This window comes from Cervus canadensis, chromosome 3 (genome assembly GCF_019320065.1).
Source record: "Cervus canadensis isolate Bull #8, Minnesota chromosome 3, ASM1932006v1, whole genome shotgun sequence".
Classification (NCBI taxonomy): domain Eukaryota; kingdom Metazoa; phylum Chordata; class Mammalia; order Artiodactyla; family Cervidae; genus Cervus; species Cervus canadensis.
The window spans coordinates 89,162,055-89,181,437 of record NC_057388.1 but is presented as its reverse complement, the minus strand read 5'-3'; the positions used below and the strand labels follow the sequence as shown (position 1 = coordinate 89,181,437).

Below are 19,383 nucleotides of genomic sequence, written 5' to 3'. Positions count from 1 at the left end.
CAAATGGTGACTTGGTGGGTTTGGAGTTAGACAAACCCAAGTTCAAATCTCCAACTTTCAATCTGTGTGGCCTTTTATGACCTTTAAAACCTCTCCAAATCACGCTCTCCTTATCTGAGCTTATTAATGAGTCTATATACCAGGAATATCCTCCCCTCAAGGCTGAAATAAAAATATTTGTGCAAAGGGCATAAAAGTTATAATCACAGACTCCAGTGTGCAAAAGTATGACTTGCTTTATTTATCTATAGCTTATATTAACTTAGCCAACAGCCTCGGGTTTCTGTTAATAGCAGAAAAATTCAGCTTGGAAATTCTAGGCTGCTTCCAGCTTTAAAAAAAAAAAAAACACAAAAACTCAAGTCTCTTTTGGGAAACTCTAGCCCGAGTCAGGATTCTTTCCTCCTCTGTCGCTGGCCCTTTTCCTGGAGATGATCGAGGTACAGCTGGCCCTGGACACAGGCATGCCCACCGTGCCATCACGGCCACTGGCTGCATGGCCCGTCGGCTCAGCCTTCTTGCCTCTACCCTAGGCCTTCTCAACTGCCAACCTCATTTCTTTGCTCAGAGCTCTCAACAGCTGCATTACTGATGTGTACCCAGCCATATGGCTGCCTCTAATCACCTGTCCAGACCCCCTGCTCAGCCACTGTTAATCTTTGGCTCAGGCACCATATTGGACATGGCCCATACCTAGGGCTGTGATTACCACTGATGCTCTCTTTCCACTAACTGGTCCAACTTCTGTCTTCTTCTACAGGTTGGATGGGAAGTAGAACTTGCTCTTATTCCCATCATCCCCCCATTTCTTCCCTGTCTGTAAAACCCTGCACTCTGTGTCCTGCAGGGGCTGATTCGTGGGTACCCACAGTTCTGGTTTTTTTTTTTTAACTTTTTATTTTATATTGGAGTTGTGAAAGTTTCAACTGCATAGCAGAGTGACTCAGACATACACATACATGTATCCATTCTCTGGTACCCACAGTCCTTTAGCAACAACAAAGCAAAAGTCTGGCCCTTGCAAATGAAGGTCTTGCTTTCTGCCTCAGACTTACACAAGCCCACTCAGCTCTCTAGCTGACCTCCTGTTCTTGGGGGTGCCTGCTTGCCCCTGAAGGCAGGGCAAACAGACCCACTATCCCTGCTCCCCAGTGATGGGGTAACGCAAAAGGTACAAGGCAGCCTGAGGATGGGAGAAGGCAGCTCATTTGTGTCTCAGAATCTCTCCTTGAGATAAAGTGCTTTCTCAGTAAATGGCCTTGCCTGGACTAACTTCTCAGTGCATGACAACCATGACGACTATGTGAGGAGAAAGAGGACCTCTCTCTCTGGATCTGCAGTGCTTTGCTATACTGGCTCTGACTGGCTGCAACTCCGCTCGCAAGACCAAGGGAGCCTATGAGGGTACCCAGGAAGAGTAGGTCACAAACCAGTGACTTGTTCACTTTTGTTATCTGGGTGATGAAGTGGGGGACTCTGAACAGGTCACTCCAAAATGAACAACTCCTCCCTACCCAGGATGGGAAATGCGGCAGGAAGAGGAGGTTGCATGTCTGTACCCACCTCTCACTCAGGGTGCCAGAAACGCCACCCCTGGAGATCCGCTCCTTCAGATCACACACTGCCCCTTCCAGGGTCCCCTTAACATTTAAGTGCCAAAGGGATAATGTGGATATTGGTAGCTCCAAGGAGTGTGTTATCTGTTTTGGCCCCGAGCCCATTGTAAGAGGGAGAAAGGGAATGCCTGCTAGTCTCGCCGTACTCCTGGGTGCGTAGGAGGCCAAGAGGCACTTTTAAGGCCCTGTCCCTTCCTGAGCCCAAAGGGGTGGCAGCCAGCACCAGAAGCCACCGAGCCTCATCAAATTTGTTTTTATTTCCTAAGGAGTCAGGGCAGGGATGGGGAAGGGATCCATAACCTGGGTTTCAGGAAGAGCCCAGGCCTCGGAAAAGAAAGCTACCCCTCTGGCTCTCCCCTCAGCAGTGCTGTCAGTAGGGGTGATGCAGTGTGTGCGCCATGATGGCCCGAATGGCCATCCACGTCTCCTGGGCCGTGGGGATGATCTGCGCGGCGGGCAGCAGGAAGCCGTAGCGCCCTGTGTCCCGGAGCTCGAAGCTGAAGGAGTACTTGATGCCACTGTCGTAGGCCCAGTCAACTGTGATCCCGCTGGCCACATCTGGGGACAAACGGGCAGAGAAGCGAAGTGAAGTCGCAAAGAAATGCCCCCCAAGAGGAAGAACAGGGTGTGGTCACACGGTACAGAGGCTTCCTGCAAAGACAGTGGGCCTTGGAGGCCAAACCCCCACCCATCCCAGACCACACCAAGCTTCCTGGCCCAGGCTTCAACCTGGGCCACACCCTGCTCACCCAATGCATGCTCTGCTCTAGCAAAATGAAAGCTCCTGGAGGCCACCAGACTTAGGATATTTACCCCTAAGGGGCATCACAGTGAGCCAGCCATCAGGGGCTGTGCACTAATTAATGCTTCAGAGAAGTGGGTGCTGGGTCTAGGTACCACCATTCACCCTTGTATTCAGATGTGGAAATCAGCTCTGTCCCAGCCCCGCTGCGTCTGTGGCACAGCCCTGTGGCCAAGCAGGCCTGCCAGCCAGCAGAGCCTACACCTGCCTGAGCCCAGGTAGATGGGGCGCCTGCAGGAGCAGCAGCCAGGGGACGGCTCACTCACAGAGGGTGGTACTGATGCTGCCATAAATGTACTCGATCCCATGAACCTCATACAGGGCCTGCACTGCATCCTTGGCAAGATGGTACTGCAAGATTCAATCCAGAGAGTGAGAGGCAGTGGGTCCCCACCCCATCACACACACCCTCACCAGCTGCTGAGAGCCAGGGACTTAGGCGTCTTGGAAATTGAATGTGTAGATGGCTCTTGCGGGAAGGAAGCACAGCATCTCCAGTTGTGAACTTGATCACACGTGAGAACAAGCCCCTCACCCCCACCCTGCTCCCTACCAGGGGGCCAGCTGAGAGTCTGCTGGGTGCCTCCCCCAAGCCCTAAGCAGCCAATCTCACCAACTCCTCCTGGTTTGAAACAGGCTCCAGAGAGTGGCCGTAGGGGTACATGAGCATCTGAGAGTAGCTGTGGATGGAGATCAGAGCTTTGACGTTCCCATGGGACATGATAAAGTCCACGACGGCAGCCACTTCTGGCTCTGACTGAGGGGAGGGCCCGTGATAAGTCTCTGAGCAGGGGTTGTTGTTAGAACCATTTCCTGGAAGTAGAATAAAGGCACCCACGGGGTTCAAATTCCCAGCCATGGGAAAGACTCTCACAAAATATCCTGTATTCCTCTCTAATCCTAGCCTTCTTTGCAGTTTGGTTGAGGTTATGTGGCTACTTTTGACCAATGAGAACGTGAGCAGTAATGATGTGTCACCGCTAGTTTGAGGCTAAGAGCAAGTATGACTTCTCGACACTCTCTTCTGCGTGGTTAAAGCAAAAAACAAAAACAAAAACAAAAAAACCTCTAAATGGAGAAGTGTCCTGGATCTCTCTGTCATCAATGGAAGACAGCCATCAAGGAGGTTCACCTACCCACAGTGGACTTTATGGACATGAAAAATAAATTTTTTACTGTGTTAGGCCACTGAGACTTGGAGGGATGCTTGTTATTGCTGCATACCCTGGTCTAAAACATCAGAGTGTTGCCACACAACTCAGCAACTCTGTGGCCCTGCAGGGTGCTCCCTTAGCTTGTTTTTCAGTTAAGTCCTGACTGGTTCCATTCGAAAGTCAGGCCTGCCTCAGCAGTTGCCACTAGGTCTCCAACCTGGCTTCCCCTATGAGCAGTGACCTCTGTGAGCTGACCATTCTCTGCCGACCCTCCACTTCCATGGGGAAGGCTTGGGTCAGTTGAGTGCTCAGATATAGTGTCTGCACAAGCTGTGCCAACCCAAGGGCAGCATGGGCTTGGACCTGGGAAAAGAGAATAGATCACCATAGTTGCCTAAGACTGCTCTGGGAAGCACAGATGCAAAAAAATTCTTGAAAATTCTTCTGAATGGGGACCTAAGTTGAAAGGAGGGCAAAGAGCAACTGTGCCTCTATTTTGCTCACAAATTTCATTTGTTCCCATCTCCTACTAGATTCTTTGCTCCCCATCTCTTTTCTTCTTCTCCTGTTTTCCTCTCTTCCCCAGTGGCCAGTTGGTGGAGGGCTAGGCTGGGCTGGTCAAGATTCGGGGGTTAGGAACACATGAAAGGAGCATCCCAGGCCCTGCTCTCACTTCTCCTCCCTGAAATGACTGCACAGAAGCCTGGCCAGAAGCCAGGGGCTGCCCAACTTCTGAAGCCTCCTGAGGATGCCAGAGCACCCCCCTGACCTCCAGTGCAATGAGTTGGCTGCAGACCTGGGGGGCTGGCCCATGGACTGGTTCAGATGCTGTTCTAGGACCGCAGCAAACAGGTGCTCCCCAAGGGTGCAGGTGAGGGTGGTATAGGTGGGAAGGATGATCTACAGATTACTTATTATGCAGAAATCAAATTAAGGCAATAATAAAGTCGTAAACAAAATCTTCCCGCCTGAGTCACTAACCAGATACTCGCTATTTCTGGCCACAGGCAGGCCCAGAGGCAATTCTGTCACCTGGAAGCGCATCCCCTCTTGGTCTGCATGACCTCGCCGGGGGTGAGGACTGACCCTGGTTGGAAGGGGGTGTGCCTGCAGGGAACGAAGGGGTAGGAGCAGCCTGGTGGGCTGGAGCTGGCCCAACTAACAGCGGCCCTGTTTGTTGTGTCTGCTGGGAGCTTCTGCACCTGCTACACTTGATGAATGACAAATAGCAACAGATGAGCAGAGCGGGGGAGGCTGCAAGCTTTGTCTGCGTTTGCAGCCCACGCATGGAAAGCGGTTCCCCTGCCAACGACCAGGTGGCTTTGCCCAAATATGGAGAAACACTTCAGGCCATTAGTTCTGGTTTGAGCTAAGCAGAATAAACTAATCTTCCCCTGACCAAATGGGAATTAGCTGCCTGCCTCTCTCTGACGTTCACAGTCAAAGTCCTCCGAGCCTGCCTGTTTCACAAGTACCTGCTAATGGATTCATTAGCTATTTATTTTTCCTTCTCAAAAATGTAATTTGTAGCAAGGGGAACTCGCTGGAAGGACACGGTAAATTATTAAAAGCAGTAATCTTTGGGCAGTGGGATTATGGGAGCTTTTTGTCCCCTCTGGGCTTTTTTTTTTTTCCACTTTTTTTTTTTCCACATTGTGTATATACTGATTTTTCCCCCCCTGCGGTGAAACCCACAAAAGATATTTTCTTTAAGAGGTAATTTGTCTTTCTTCTAGCCAGTCTGTCTCAGGGTAGATAGGCACTCACTTCAGCCAGTTCTAAGGGGCCCATGTGGATGCTTTCTTGGGACACATGTCTGGTTATTTGGAGATGGAAATGCCTAATTTTACACAGCTGTGTTTCCTTACACAAGCAGTTACAAGCACAACCCCGATTCTCAGGCAACCCCTACACTATGGGCTGATGGCTTTGCTCTGTAGACTTCAGAGCTATCCTTATTTTCACAGAACGGATTCAAAGAAGCCAGATTTTCGAAACAATGGGCATCTGGATCTAGAATGTTCTGCCTTGTTGGGTTAGCCAACAAACAGGTCTGCAGATCTGTTTTTCAATAGCACTGTCTCCTGTGGAGCTAAACTCTGACTCCTGGTATAGTGTGGCAGCCACATCTGGAGGACAAGGGCTATACCTATTTAACCCTCCGCTTTGGAGACTGTCCTGGTTAGACCCAGCATCCCACCCATCAAGCTGCTACATTCCCAGGGTTCTCATACTGGTCTATATTTCAGTTTCCCCATGTGGTCCTTATGCCCCTGGCATGGAAAGGGAGATAATGAGAACACCAAGGGAACCCAGGAGGAAGCTGCCCACTCCTCCCTAGGATCACAGGGCCCTGTGGATACACAACAGCCCAGGGTCACAAAGTAATTGGACCGAAAATAAAAGCCAGGCTTAAGTCAGTGTTGATGATAAGAAACTAGCTTATTCTATATTTAAACCTTGGTCCCGGCCTCCCCAGAGGGCAAAATTCAGGTCATAGTTCTCAGGGAATGAGTTTTGAGACATTTTCTTGTGGCATACTCCCTTCAAGGAAGGGCTAGAGATATTCAGGGGGCACCATAAATCCTGGGTTTTGAACAACAAGCAAGACTACTTTGGACCTCCTTAAGCCTTTCTCTGCCATATTTAGGATCTGATCCTTGCAGTTAGTCCCCATTCAAGGAGTTGTTTCCCATGAAGGCTTAACATATGTATACATTTAACAGACATATGCAACCTCTCCCCATATATCACAGCCAATCCTAGGCATGTGCCCGCCTGTCCCTGGCCATGACTCACTCGCATTAGCTAAGTGCTCTGCCTCCCCGTTTATGCGTCAACATAATCTGACTGTGTGGGAGACGTGCCAAGGACCAAGTTCTCTCCAGCCCCGCCCCTGGGGTGCAGCAGACTGAGGTACCTCCAAAGCCTGACTTCCAGTTCCTGTTAAGATCCACACCAATGCAGAAGATTCCCGGTCTGCTGGACTTGTTCTTCCGCCACAAGCGGTTCTGAAAAAGTGCAGGGCACGTGACTCATTCACTGAGCCCTTTCTGGGTGGGAGCCTCTGACATCCTCGTCTAGGAAGCGGGTCTGGTGGGACAGGGAGGGACGAAAGGAAGGAATCTCTAGGGCAGGATGGGGCTCGCATACTGAGCCACGGCTGCAGATCAAATGCTTTGTGGTTAAAGCTGGGGTATGGCGAGAAGCTTGAGCACAGCCAAATAACAGTGGACTTCCCCGGGCAGTCGGAGGGCAACAGTTGCAGCCACAGCACCTGAGCAGCCCGCCTGCCTCACTGAGACGCTGCAAGGAGCCCCCAAAGGGTCTGTCCCCAGGGAACCTCAGCAGAGCATCCCACAGACACCGTGACCTTTCTTTCCCCCATCCCCCCCAGAGCTGACCCCTGATCCCTAAGCCCCTCCCTCTCAGGTGCTCTCACCATGCTGTGGGTATAAGCAAACCCATCGGGATTAGAGACGATCTCCAGGAAGATGTCCATGGTGTTCAGTACATCTGTTACGACGCGGTCTTTGCTGTATTCACTGACAATCTGCAAGAAAGGGCCGAGTGGGTATAGACTGAGGGACGGGGGCCCTGGTGGGCTCTCCTCCAGAGGAGAGCAGGACAGCGGTACAGCCACCGGCTACAGGCAGGGGTGGCATCAGGTCATCAGGTTCATCCTTGTGAAGAACCGCAAGCTTGGATTTTCAACAACTAGAAGGTGGGGGCTCTGGGCTGCAAGTGGCCAGAACACACGGCAGCTATTCCACAGGAGAGGTGTGCAGAAAGCACCCCAAGTCAGATGAACCAAGTAAGTTTTCAACTGGAGGCGCCCTTAAATAGTTGAGCCGCTCCAACCCTCCACCCCATCCCAGCTCCCACGGTCCATGCTGACCTTCCTGGCAATCCAGATGCCGGTGGCATGGGTGATCCACTCCCGGGAATGGATTCCAGAATCAATCCAGATGGCCGGGCGCCGAGAACCTCCAGTGCTGAACTGGGGAAAAGCACCAGGCCCCACACAAGTTTGAACCACAACAGCTACAGGGCTGTCCCCAGACTGCCTGGAAGGAGGCCCCAGATTTATCTTCAGTGCCTGGGGTGGCTCACTGTTCCTGAGAGGGGGGTCATATGAGCAGGTACATGTGTAGGAGCCCATGGAAAGTGCACACATGTGGGGACCTTGGCAACATAGTGATGCTCTTGCGGGGCAAATCGATCTAGTCAGAAACACAGAATTGCCCAGGTCTGCAAGTGTTTTAGACTAGTGCTTCTCAAACTTTCAAGGACATGTGAATCCTCCAGGGATGTTACTAAAATGCAGATTCTGATGTAGTAGATCTGAGAGGTGAGGTTGGTAATTTCTAACAAACTCAGAAACTCTGCTCCTGCGGGTCCAGGGGCTACCCTGAGTAGCGAGAGCTTAGACAACATTACAGAGAGAACACAGCCAGCCCTTATGAGAAATCATAGCAGGTACAGGTGAAGTTAAGTCCCGGGTTAGCCAAGACCAAATGACCCTTCAGAAGAGTCCCCCAGGGCACTTCTGAGGACAGCAGTGTCTGTCTTCTCTGACAGCTGTGTGTCAAATGACCTGCGTGGTCCATGCTCCCGAGTGCCCTTCAGGGCACATACGAGGAATTGTTTTCCGGTATGCTTCACACTTCCACCTATCCTGCCGCCTTCATGGCCAAGGGCACTGCTGCCACCAAGTTTACTGGAACTGTGTTTCCAGTGGGCTCTGTGAAGGGCTAGAAGGTCTCCTCATAGACTCAGGCCTATCCGTGGGGCTGCCTAAGCCAGAGGGCCTCAGTCATTTGTAAATGAGGCCTCTGTGTACCTCTCTTCCCATTGACCAGATGAAGCAGCTGAGTTAACAGGAAGAATGCTGATTCACTCACACTCACATCCCAAGTTCAAGGTGATGACTGCCATTCTGCAGTTCCATCTCCTTAACAAACCTCCGCCCAGATTCCTGACCCAGGACATGCCGGGGTCACTGCACTGCCAACTGTCCACACCTACAAGGGGTGGGTCCCTGAACACTACCATCCCAAAGCTTGTGCATCACCTCAGGACAGGAGCGTGCACATCTCTCTCCCTAAACAGACTGGCTGACTCCCACCCAGTCACAACCCCACATGAGCTCAGTCTTATGCCAGAGGCATACTGTCTAGTGGTCAACACTGCCAGCTTTTACCTTCAGAACAAGGATGGACCGATTTTCAAAGCTGTGGCCAATCTGAAGTTTTGAGACAATATCTGAATGCTCAGTTACAAAGTTGTCAATCCAGGTATAGATCTGAAAGGAATGAAGTTTCTCAGATGGGCAGTTAAGCCGGGAGGGAGCAAACCCCAGGGTCTCTCTGAATATTCTCCTTCCCTGATCCTACCACCCTCTTTAATGCTTTCCCACCTCCCTTGAGGACCTAAAAGAACTGCAAAAATCAAAGACTACCTCCAGGTCTAAGGCAGGAGCTGTGGTCAGCCTGGATTCCCAGACTTCTCACCTCCGTGCAGGGCTATGCCTTTGCCTGGAAGAGCATCACGTGCTGAGCCTACTCAGTCCCCTAGGGTTAGCCTGCAAGGCTGTCTCTGGCTGGAAGTTTCTCTTACTTCCATTTTATTGGCCCCTTCAATCCACTTACAGATCTCATAGTCCTTGCAGTGTTGTTTTTCGTCATCCTGCCCCTTTTAGATTCTAAGCATCTTGAAGGCAGGATTATTTATTCAGACATCAATAACTTTCTCCCAGTGTCTGCTCTACACTCTCCAGGCATCAGCTCACAGTCTCCTATAGCCCCAGAGGCCTGAGTCTGGACAACCCGAGGGTCCAAGAGGACAGCAGAGTCTAGAGCCTGACGGGGCAGACCCACCTCCTCCAGGGTGTGGTAAGAGGAGTAACTGAAGCTGCTGGTGCTTCGCTCCAACCGGCGGGATTTCGCCATGGCTTCTCTCTCCTCGTCCAGCAGCACCTGGGAGGCAGAAGCACATGCTAGAAGGGAAGGGGAGGCTGGGCCAGCAAGTCACTTCTGGGCCCTGCCTCATCTGGCTGCACAAAGACAGCGTCGACATAGCAGAATGAGCCACCATGAGTGTGAGCTGTGCAACAGGAGATGCCAGGTTGCGGATGATTCTTCTGCTTGGCAAGCTGGCATTCATCCTGCCTTTTCCCAAACGAGCACAGGACAAGGAGTCTGGAGAATGTGGTCCTAAGTCTGCCACTGCCACTAACTTGCTGTGGAACCTTAACCTCGGTTTCCTCAGCTTGAAAATCGGGACTTGCCTTGCCCATTTCAATATGATAAAATGTGATAACAGATACCAAAGTGCTTTGGAAAAGATGCTCATGGGCTGCTGCCAACATTGCTTTTGCCCTCTGTGAACGCTCTGTTGAGCGAAAGCCCAAACTGAACTATGTACACTGACCCCTGGGAGAGCAGAGGGCCCACCTGACCTACATCATGCACTCTACTCCAGGAAGTAGCCCTGACAGCTGACGTCCAAGCCATTTGAAAAGCCTGTCCAAATCATCTTACCTAACGTGCCAACAGTCTTTCACTCACCGTTTTAACTGCTTCTTAAACACAAGTGCAGATGAGCCAAAGCAGCCTCCTTACTTGAGTGGCAATTGGGAGCTGGCACTCAGTCCTTCTGTGGTACTTCCCTCAAAGAGGGCAGTACAGTGCCTGAGTTGAATTGACCTCCCACATCATCCTGGTGCATTTTCCCCACTTTTGGAGTCAGTGAAACGGGCAGGTGCCCTTCATCCTAAACTCATACCCTTACATTGTCACCCAGGGAGGAAGACACCCCAGGACTCAGCAATGACTACAGTATGGGAGGGGTCTGGGCCCCTTTGCCACAAAAGGGAAAGCAAAGGCCCTCAACCCAAAGTCACCCTGGTTTGCCCCTCCGAGGTTGTTGTTTAGTCACTCAGTCGTGTCCAACTCTTTGCCACCCCATGGACTGTAGCTCACCAGGCTCCTTTGTCCACAGGATTTCCCAGGCAAGAACAGTGAAATGGGTTGCCATTTTCTTCTCCAGGGCAACTTCTCCACCCAGGGATTGAACCTGTGTCTCCTGCAATGGCAGGCAGATTCTTCACCACTGAGCCAGTGGGGAAATCCGTGCACCTCTGGGTCACAAGTAAATCCTAACAATGCCTTGCTTCAGGCCAGGGCCTTTTAGTTTACTAAGCATCTTAATACTCATCATCTCAGTTGATCTTATGACCTGATGACAGGGCAAGAATTAACTATTCATGTTTTAGAGATAAAGCAAACTAGAGAGATAAACAGACTTAACAGCAAAGCTAACAAGGGACAGAGATGAGATAAAAATCCAGATATCCTAGTTTCTAGCACTATGTCCCTTAAGGCCATCTGGCTAGCAAAATTAAAGGCAAATAAGAATCACACACACACACACACACACATCTGTGTGTGTGTGTGTGTATGTGTTTGTACAGAGAGGGAGAAAGAGAAAGCACATGTATAAAATATTAACAACAGGTGAGAAGTCCATCATACTATTCTTATAATTTAAAAGTGCTTTAAAATAATGAAAAGGCAATACCCCAAGCATAGGAAAACAAGACAGTAAAATGCCAGAAAAAATTTACCCAAATGCTAACATGATTGTTAGGATAGAAAGCTTATGATTTTAAGCAATTTTTCCTTTTCTCTATTTTTACATTTTTGGCAACGTGCTCATATTACTTCAGTAAGTAAAATCTTCTAAATGAATAAATACTAAAATAAAGGCAAAAATGCCCCAATGTCTAAAAATGAAGGAGCAGCCATCCATGGAGTCTCCAGTCCGAGGGCTAGAAGACAGCCCCTCTCCATCCCCACCTGCTGAGGCCGAGGTCATTATTGGGTGACACTCTCACCCCACTCCCCCTGTTGGCTTACTCACATTCCTCAAATTCACAAATTTTAAAATGGGAGTGGAAATCAAAGTTTGGGGGCTCATTTCTTTTTGAGCACCAACTACACATGTAGCATTTATAGTTGTGATGTTTCTAGCTAAACTGGCTGGGCTGGGGACATTCCCACTTGGGCAAAGCAGGGATTGCTGGTTTAGAGAGAGACGGCTGGAGGAGCCCCAATCCTCACTGGCACAAGCACCATCCTGGGAAGTCCTAACAAAGGAAATTTGTCTTCTTCCCAGAAAATTGACAGAAATCTCAGCAGCCCCCATGACCGATGTGTGCCTGTCACCATAGGCCAGGCACGACCAGCTGCAGTGAGCAGCTGCAGAAAGAGCAGGTCGGGCCGACGTACCCGGAGTCAAGGCCGGTTCTGTCCCCTGCTGGTCCCACCGCCATGAAGTTAAAGGACTAACTTCCTAGGGGTGGAGGTGGTGGGTGAAGATGGAGGAGAGAGAAGACAGGACTGGAGGACCCAGTTCTTTCTACACAGCCCAGGGGCACCCACAGGAAGAGAGTTCCCACAGGGTTGTCCTTTGTTCTACACAGCAGCTTGGAGGCAAATGGGAACTCGGCACCCAACTGCAAATAACTTTCCAAACACCCTCACAGCCTTGTGAATGGATGTGACACCCGCTTACAAATTGGAAAAGCTCAGCCCTCACAGCTGGGCCCTGGATTCCAGGAACATGAATCTGTCCTGGCCTGAGAAATACACAGATGTTTGCTCCCTTCACAGGGCTGAGGGGAGGGAAGGGGAGGAAGGGGAGGGGAGATCTAAGAATGCAGTCTTGTCTCACCACAGCCCTATCAGGCTTCTTGGAGAAAAAAAAGACTCAGAAGTAAGCCATTTGCCTCCCTGGAAGCCATAACCTGACAGAAAAAGTAATACCTTGGTGTAAATTAATTTATGACAGGAGTAAGGAAGGATGGGGACATTAAGAACTGCACCTCCAAGATGGGGGGGTGGGGTGGGGGCGGGGAGCAGACTGAGGGCCCCAAAGGTGAGGATGACACCTGAAAGGAATCTGCATTCACAGCTCTCTCCAACCACAGATGTGAAATGGAAGCAGCTCCCGGAAGCGGTGGGTGGGGGACAGGAGACGCCTCTAACACGGCTCTGTGAGGACAGCAGTCACTGCTCCTCACCCACCCCTGACCTCTTCTGCACGCCTAACATCTGTAGAGGTAGCTGCATGGCTGGTGGCAACCACAGTCCATGCCCATGCTGGAATGTGGGGCTGGGAGGGTACAGATCTGGGGTTGTTAGAATGAACCCTTCGGAAGCCAAGACTGAACTGGGACTTCACTGTCCTAAAGGCAAAGTTAAAACACCATGTGAACAACAGTGACACCACTGAGGAGGCAGATGGCATAGGAGTAAAGAGCCCAGGGCCTGGAGTCAGGCTATCTCAGGTTAAATCCTTTGTTGTCACTGACTTGGGCAAATGACTAAGTTCTCTGTGCCTTGGTCTCCAAATTACGAATTTTTCTGAGCTTTCATAAAATGGAGATCATGTTAACATGTACTTTCACACATACTTGAAGTGTTCTTGTGAGGATTAGAAGGGTGAATACATGTAAACTGCTTAGAACATTGCCTAGCACGCAGTAAATGCCAGCTATGATGACGAGGGACAACAACGGGACAACAGTAACACTCGAGGTGACTCCAGGACTCTGTGGTGGAATAGTCATTACAGGGCACAACCAGGAAACCTGGGTTCCTCAGAAACCTGGTGTCTGCAGGACTTGGACAGCAGTTTGCTCCCATTAGTGGTCACTTGGGTGAGTCAGACAGTCCCTGCCCCTCCCCTCCGCAGGACCAACAGAGGGGCTGGCCCTTCTGTCCCTGTCTCCCCACCCCCTGGACCCTCCTCAACCCTCACCCCCCAGACAGCCAGCCTCTGCCTCTCCCTCAGGGGCTTGCCCATGATTCCTTCCTTTCTTCACCTATTCCTGGCCTTCTCTCCTCTTTAGAGCTGCCACCCACCCCGACCCCAGCCAATACAATCCCACATTTTAATCTCTTCTATTCAGCAGACTGGGCTCCCCAGGTGGTGCTAGTGGTAAAGAATCCAGCTGCCAGTGCAGGAGATATAAGAGACTTGGGTTTGATCCCTGGGTTGGGAAGATCGCCTGGAGGAGGGCACGGCAACCCACTCCACTGCTCTTGCCTGGAGAATCCCATGGACAGAGGCGGGCTACAGTCCATGAGGTCACCATGAGTCAGACATGACTGAAGTGACTTAGCATGCACACACATTCAGCAGAGGAACGTCTGTGATGCACATGCTGGGCACTAAAGACACAGCAGTCAACAAAACAAAACTGCCTGCCCTCAGGGAGCCCTGCAATCTGGTAGGGGAGACAGACGATAAACAAGACAAAGAAGTGAACTATATAGGATATTAGAAGGCCACGGTGTCAAGAAGAAAAGTGAGGGAGGGAACTGGAGGAATGTGGGAGAAAGGTACAACTTAACATAAGGTGAAAAGTTGACATGTAAGTCAAGTTTTGAAAGCAGTGAGGGAGTGAGCCACATGCTGATATTTGCAGGATCAGCATTGCAGCAATATAGGGCCAGCAAGTGCAAAGGCCCTGAGGTATGATCCTAGCCAAAGGCATTGAAGCAAGGATAGCTCAGGCAAGCTGGAGGAATGTCAAGAAGGTGCTGGTGCCTGAAGCAGAGTGAGCAAGAGTCAGCAGTGCAGGACAGCACATGGATCATGTAGAACCTTATCGCAGTTTTAAGGACTTTGGCTTTTACTGTGAATGAGGTGGGGAGACACGGAGGGTTTTAAGCAGAGGACTGATGTAACAGGACTTGCATACTTTTAAAGAACACCTCTCACTGCTGTGTTGAGACTAGGCAATAAGGAGGCAAGGGTGGAATCATGGAGAACAGTTAGGAAACTACTAGAATATTCCAGGTGAGGGCTGATGGGGTGTTGACCCATGGTGCTAGCATAGGATCTGCAAGATACATCTCTCTACCAGAAGGGAGAACTGATAGGATTTGCTAATGGACTGTCTGTGGGACAGACCACCTGACCTGCCTCTTGAGAAATCTGTATGCAGGTCAGGAAGCAATAGTTAGAACGGGACATGGAAAAACAGACTGGTTCCAAATAGGAAAAGGAGTATGTCAAGGATGTATATTGTCACCCTGCTTATTTAATTTATATGCAGAGTACATCATGAGAAACGCTGGGCTGGATGAAACACAAGCTGGAATCAAGATTGCTGGGAGAAATACCAAAAATCTCAGATATGCAGATGACACCACCCTTGTGGCATAAAGTGAAGAAGAACTTAAGAGCCTCTTGATGAAAGTGAAAGAGCAGAGTGAAAAAGTTGGCTTAAAGCTCAGCATTCAGAAAACAAAGATCATGGCATCTGGTCCCATCACTTCATGGCAAATAGATGGAGAAACAGTGGAAACAGTGGCAGACTTCATTTTGGGGGGCTCCAAAATCACTGCAGATGGTAACTGCAGCCATGAAATTAAAAGACGCTTACTCCTTGGAAGGAAAGTTATATGACCAACCTAGACAGCATATTAAAAAGCAGAGACATTACCTTGCCAACAGAGATCCGTCTAGTCAAGGCTATGGTTTCTCCAGTAGTCATGTATGGATGTGAGAGTTGGACTATAAAGAAAGCTGAGCGCAGAAGAATTGATGCTTTTGAACTGTGGTGTTGGAGAAGACTCTTGAGAGTCCCTTGGACTGCAAGGAGATCAAACCAGTCCATCCTAAAGGAGATCAGTCCTGAATGTTCATTGGAAGGACTGATGTTGAAGCTGAAACTCCAATAGTTTGGCCACCTGATGTGAAGAGCTGACTCGTTTGACAAGACCCTGATGTTGGGAGGGATTGGGGGCAGGAGGAGAAGGGGACGACAGAGGATGAGATGGTTGGATGGCATCACCGACTCAATGGACATGAGTTTGAGTAAACTCCGGGAGTTGGTGATGGACAGGGAGGCCTGGTGTGCTGCAGTCCATGGGGTCGCAAAGAGTCGGACACGACTGAGCGACTGGACTGAACTGAAGAACTGTCTGTGGGATGTGAGAAAAAGAGTCAAGGATGACTCCAGGTTTCTTGTCTGAGGGACGAGAGGACGGCATTGCCATTTGCTGCACTGGGGGAGGCTGTGGAGGAGCAGGCCAGGAGAGCTGGGTTTGTACCTGTGAAGTCTGAGATGCCAATTAGACACCCAGGTAGAAATGCCAAGTAGATGGTCAGAGATGTGAGCCTGGAGTTCAGATTGGATATGAGAGGCTGGCTGGAGCTACCAACAGGGGAGTGCTCAGGAGGTGGAAGGTATTCAATTCCATGATCCTGAAAGAGGGGACAGAGAAGAGGTCGAAGGACAGAGCTGGGAAACAGGAGAACAATGGGCAGAGGAGCAGCCAGTAAGATGGGACGACCCAGGAGAATGCAGTGTCCCGGAACTCCAGAGAGGAGAGAGTGATAGGTCGGGCTAAAAGCTGGAAGAATGATGCACACTCAGAGCTGACTGCTGAGGGAACCTGGGAGCTGTGTGTGACACTGTGTGTGACAATTGGGGTGAAGCTAGGGGTGGACAGTTTACCCAAGAAGAGGGATGAAGATGGCATGTAGAGTCAACATTTCCCGGAGTTCTGCTCTTGGAATAAGAGAAGTGGGGTGATAGCTGGAGGTTGGGGGAAGGGATCAAGAGAGGACCTTTTTAAGATGAGAGAAATAACTCTATATTTGTATGCTAATGGGAATGATCCAGGAGAGAGGGGAAAATTGGCCAAGCAGTATTTACACTAAATTGTATTTTACTCTAGAGCGTGCTCGGAGCATGGGTGATTTTTGTTTTCTCCTTTGTGCTTTCCCCTATTTTCCGAATTATCTACCATGAATATTTATTAATTTTGTAATCAGAAAAAAAGCCATTAAAATCCACAGAGCTGATTGCTCAAGTGAAGCCTTTCCATGGTGACTCATCCCAGGGAAAAAAAAAAAAGAGAAAAAAAACCAAAGGGCTAAAAAGAATGAGGAGGTGAAGAAAAATTAAATGCAAATAGAGCTCACTCAGAATCAGATAATTTCTTTTCTGGCCCACTGCAATTTCCTCACCACCCTCCTGCCTGTCAGTCTCTCCCTGCTCCTGTCCCCAACTCAACACTGTCAACATTGTCACTGTCAGAAGGATTTTTCTTAAATGCAAATCTGATCATGTCAGAGCCCTCCGAAGGCTCCCCCACGGTTTTCGGGATTTTCTCTCGACCTTTTCACCTGGTGGAGGGTGCCCTTTGTGCTCTGGTCTGGCCTCATTGCCAATCATGGGCCCCTTCCCCTCCCCGGCCCTCCCTTCTCCTGCTCTTCAGCCACACCGTAATTGCCGCCTTCTCAGAGCCTCAGAGCGACCATGCAGTGCCTCTTGTACTCGCTCCCATAGCAACCTGCTCCACTCCATCAGCGCATCATCCACTCCATTGTAATCACTGATTTACTCCCCTCCGCTTCCCCACCCCCACAGCACTCCAGCTCCCCTGGATACAGGGACTGGATTTCTTTATCTTTGTTTTTCCAGTACCTTGCTTAATACCCAGCACACAGTTGGCATCTCTGTATCTGTGGGTGGAATGAATGAGTCCACCTAGTCTATCTCAAGCAGCTTTCTGATCACAAGACAGGAGGGAGTAGGGGGCACTTCCCTTCCTCAAAAATCTCCAGCATCTCCGGCCAAGGTGAAAGCTGGGATCAAGGTTTTTCACACTTTCTCTCAGCCTGGTACTAACCAGCAAACATACCCTCTTTCCTTTCCTTCTCACAACCATTAAGTGAAGTAACATTTACTAGCGCTGTGCTGTGCTTGGTCACTCAGTCATGTCTGACTCTTTGCAACCCCATGGACTGTAGCCCACCAGGCTCCTCTATCTATGGGATTCTCCAGGCAAGAATACTGGAGTGGGTTATCATGCACTCCTCCAGGGGATCTTCCCAACCCAGGGATGGAACCCAGGTCTGCCGCATTGCAGGTGGATTCTTTACTGTCTGAGCCACCTGGGAAGCCCAAGAATACTGGAGTGGGTAGCCTATCCCTTCTCCAAGGGATCTTCCCGACCCAGGAATCGAACCGGGGTCTCCTGCATTGCAGGCGGATTCTTTTCAGCTGAGCTACCAGGGAAGCCATTTTCTAAGTCCTACCTAAATGGCAGGCCCTATGGTAGATGCTGGAGTATAAAGATAGATAAGGCAAATGATTCTATACCTTGAGGGGTTTGGGGAGGGGACTCTTGAGACAAAGACCAATGTATTAATCAGGTCTCTCTGGGAACGTTTTTCCTGAACCTGCCAATAGAGCAATTCGTTCAGCACACAGTTGCTGAGGGTCCCGTGCAGGAGACACTATGCCAAACACTGGGGTGAGAAGATCCAGAAGACAGAAAGCAATCGGGCCTGTGCGTCAATAACTAAACCATGAGACTGGAGGCCAGCAAACTGAGTGGTGCAAAGCCCTTCCCTCCTGTTAATGCCTCTGAGTTTCCCTCCTCATGGACACCTTCCCCCATCATCACCATAAATCAACTCAAAACAGCAGCCTCCCCCCAGCCCCAGCTTCCTGGAAGCCAAAATGTGATCTCAAGTACCACAATCAGTACTTGATGCATTGCAGACAGAGCAAGTTGCTGGTGAAAATCCTGCCTGACTGGGTTAGCACCCAGAGTCCAGGGCATTCTACCAAGAGGCAGTGAAAAGCTCCTCTTTCCCTGTCCTTAAAGGGAATCCAAGACTGGGGGTGACAGGAGAGGACAGCCCCGGAGGAGCCAGTGATGCAGGGAGACTCCCAGGTGCCTCTGGGACCACTCCTGATACACAAAAATCAACAGAAAAATTTTAGAGACCTTTTCATATCTGTTTGCCAAATAATGCAGAGTCTCCAGGGCAGGGCAGACGCAGGGAAATGCAAACTTTGAAATGCAGGCACGGGCGGAAAATAAGAATTGAGCACTGAATTTTTTGATGTGGTAGCCTCTCTTGTCTACGGGAGTTTCCCCATTTATGTTTGTCAGGGATTTAATTGGGCAAAGAGCCTACTCCCATATGTTGAGCAGGAAACAGATGTGCCTGAGGAGGAGGAAAGGTCTTTGAATGGACCAGAGTGCCCCACCCCTGTGCTTGCATGAAAAGGAATGCACCTAATGCGTTTATCCCCTGGCAGGCGGTGAGTGTGTGCACTCCGGGGACTGTGTGTTCCCACACTCAGAGCCCGTAGAGGAGACTGGCGGCAGCACAACATGGCTGGGCAGGAACCTGTGTGCATACAAATCTGCAGGTTCGCAACAGCATCTGCAGAGGGGTGCAGCCAGAGAGGTCCAATCCAGTGATGCCCCACAAGAATCATTTTAGGAAAGAGGCTCCTTGCAGGTATTCTGGAAGACAGATCAATTAAAACAGAATTTCATGATGTTCAGAAAAGATGCCGTTAAGACACAGCAACGAGTGAGGGTGGGGAGAGAATGGGGTGCCTGGAATGAAGTCTCCCTTCACCCTCACCAAGGGCAGGTCTGTAGTCACTTTCTCCCAGAACTGTTCTTCTGGGAGAGTCCTGCCCGGGAGAGACGCCCGGTACTGAGAGCCGGCGTTGGAGGTGGCAGGAAGGGAACCACAGCAGGGTTCACAGGAGCGTCTTGGCTCAGCTCTTCCTGCTTCTCTGGAGTGAAGGAATTCCCTGCTATCGAATGGGTGAGACACACCAGGACAGGAAGGCGCAGTCAGAAAAGCAGAGGGAGCCGTCCAGAAGAGCCCTCCCCGCCCTCAGCGCCTAGGAGAGACCTGAGCGGCTCCCTCCTGCCTCTCTTCTCCCTGTCTTCTCCTTTGCCATGCCTCCATA

The 19,383-nt window shown here is 50.3% G+C and overlaps 1 protein-coding gene across 3 annotated transcripts in view; it reads right to left on the bottom strand.

The window, feature by feature from the left end:
• Positions 1-280: 280 nt before the first annotated feature.
• CPA5 (carboxypeptidase A5) overlaps positions 281-19,383 on the bottom strand; it is a 55,159-nt gene continuing 36,056 nt past the window's right edge. For 2 of the 3 annotated variants that reach the window (XM_043463717.1, XM_043463718.1), the window contains exons 5-11: positions 9,452-9,550; positions 8,776-8,877; positions 7,471-7,572; positions 7,015-7,125; positions 6,493-6,583; positions 3,032-3,231; positions 281-2,174 (exon numbers count right to left, since the gene is read on the bottom strand). In XM_043463717.1, the coding sequence (XP_043319652.1) occupies positions 1,878-2,174; positions 3,032-3,231; positions 6,493-6,583; positions 7,015-7,125; positions 7,471-7,572; positions 8,776-8,877; positions 9,452-9,550 (1,002 nt within the window). In that variant the 3' untranslated portion in view covers positions 281-1,877. Of the gene's footprint in view, positions 2,175-2,684; positions 2,770-3,031; positions 3,232-6,492; positions 6,584-7,014; positions 7,126-7,470; positions 7,573-8,775; positions 8,878-9,451; positions 9,551-19,383 lie in introns of all 3 variants that reach the window. The other variant, XM_043463719.1, reaches the window with a different exon arrangement.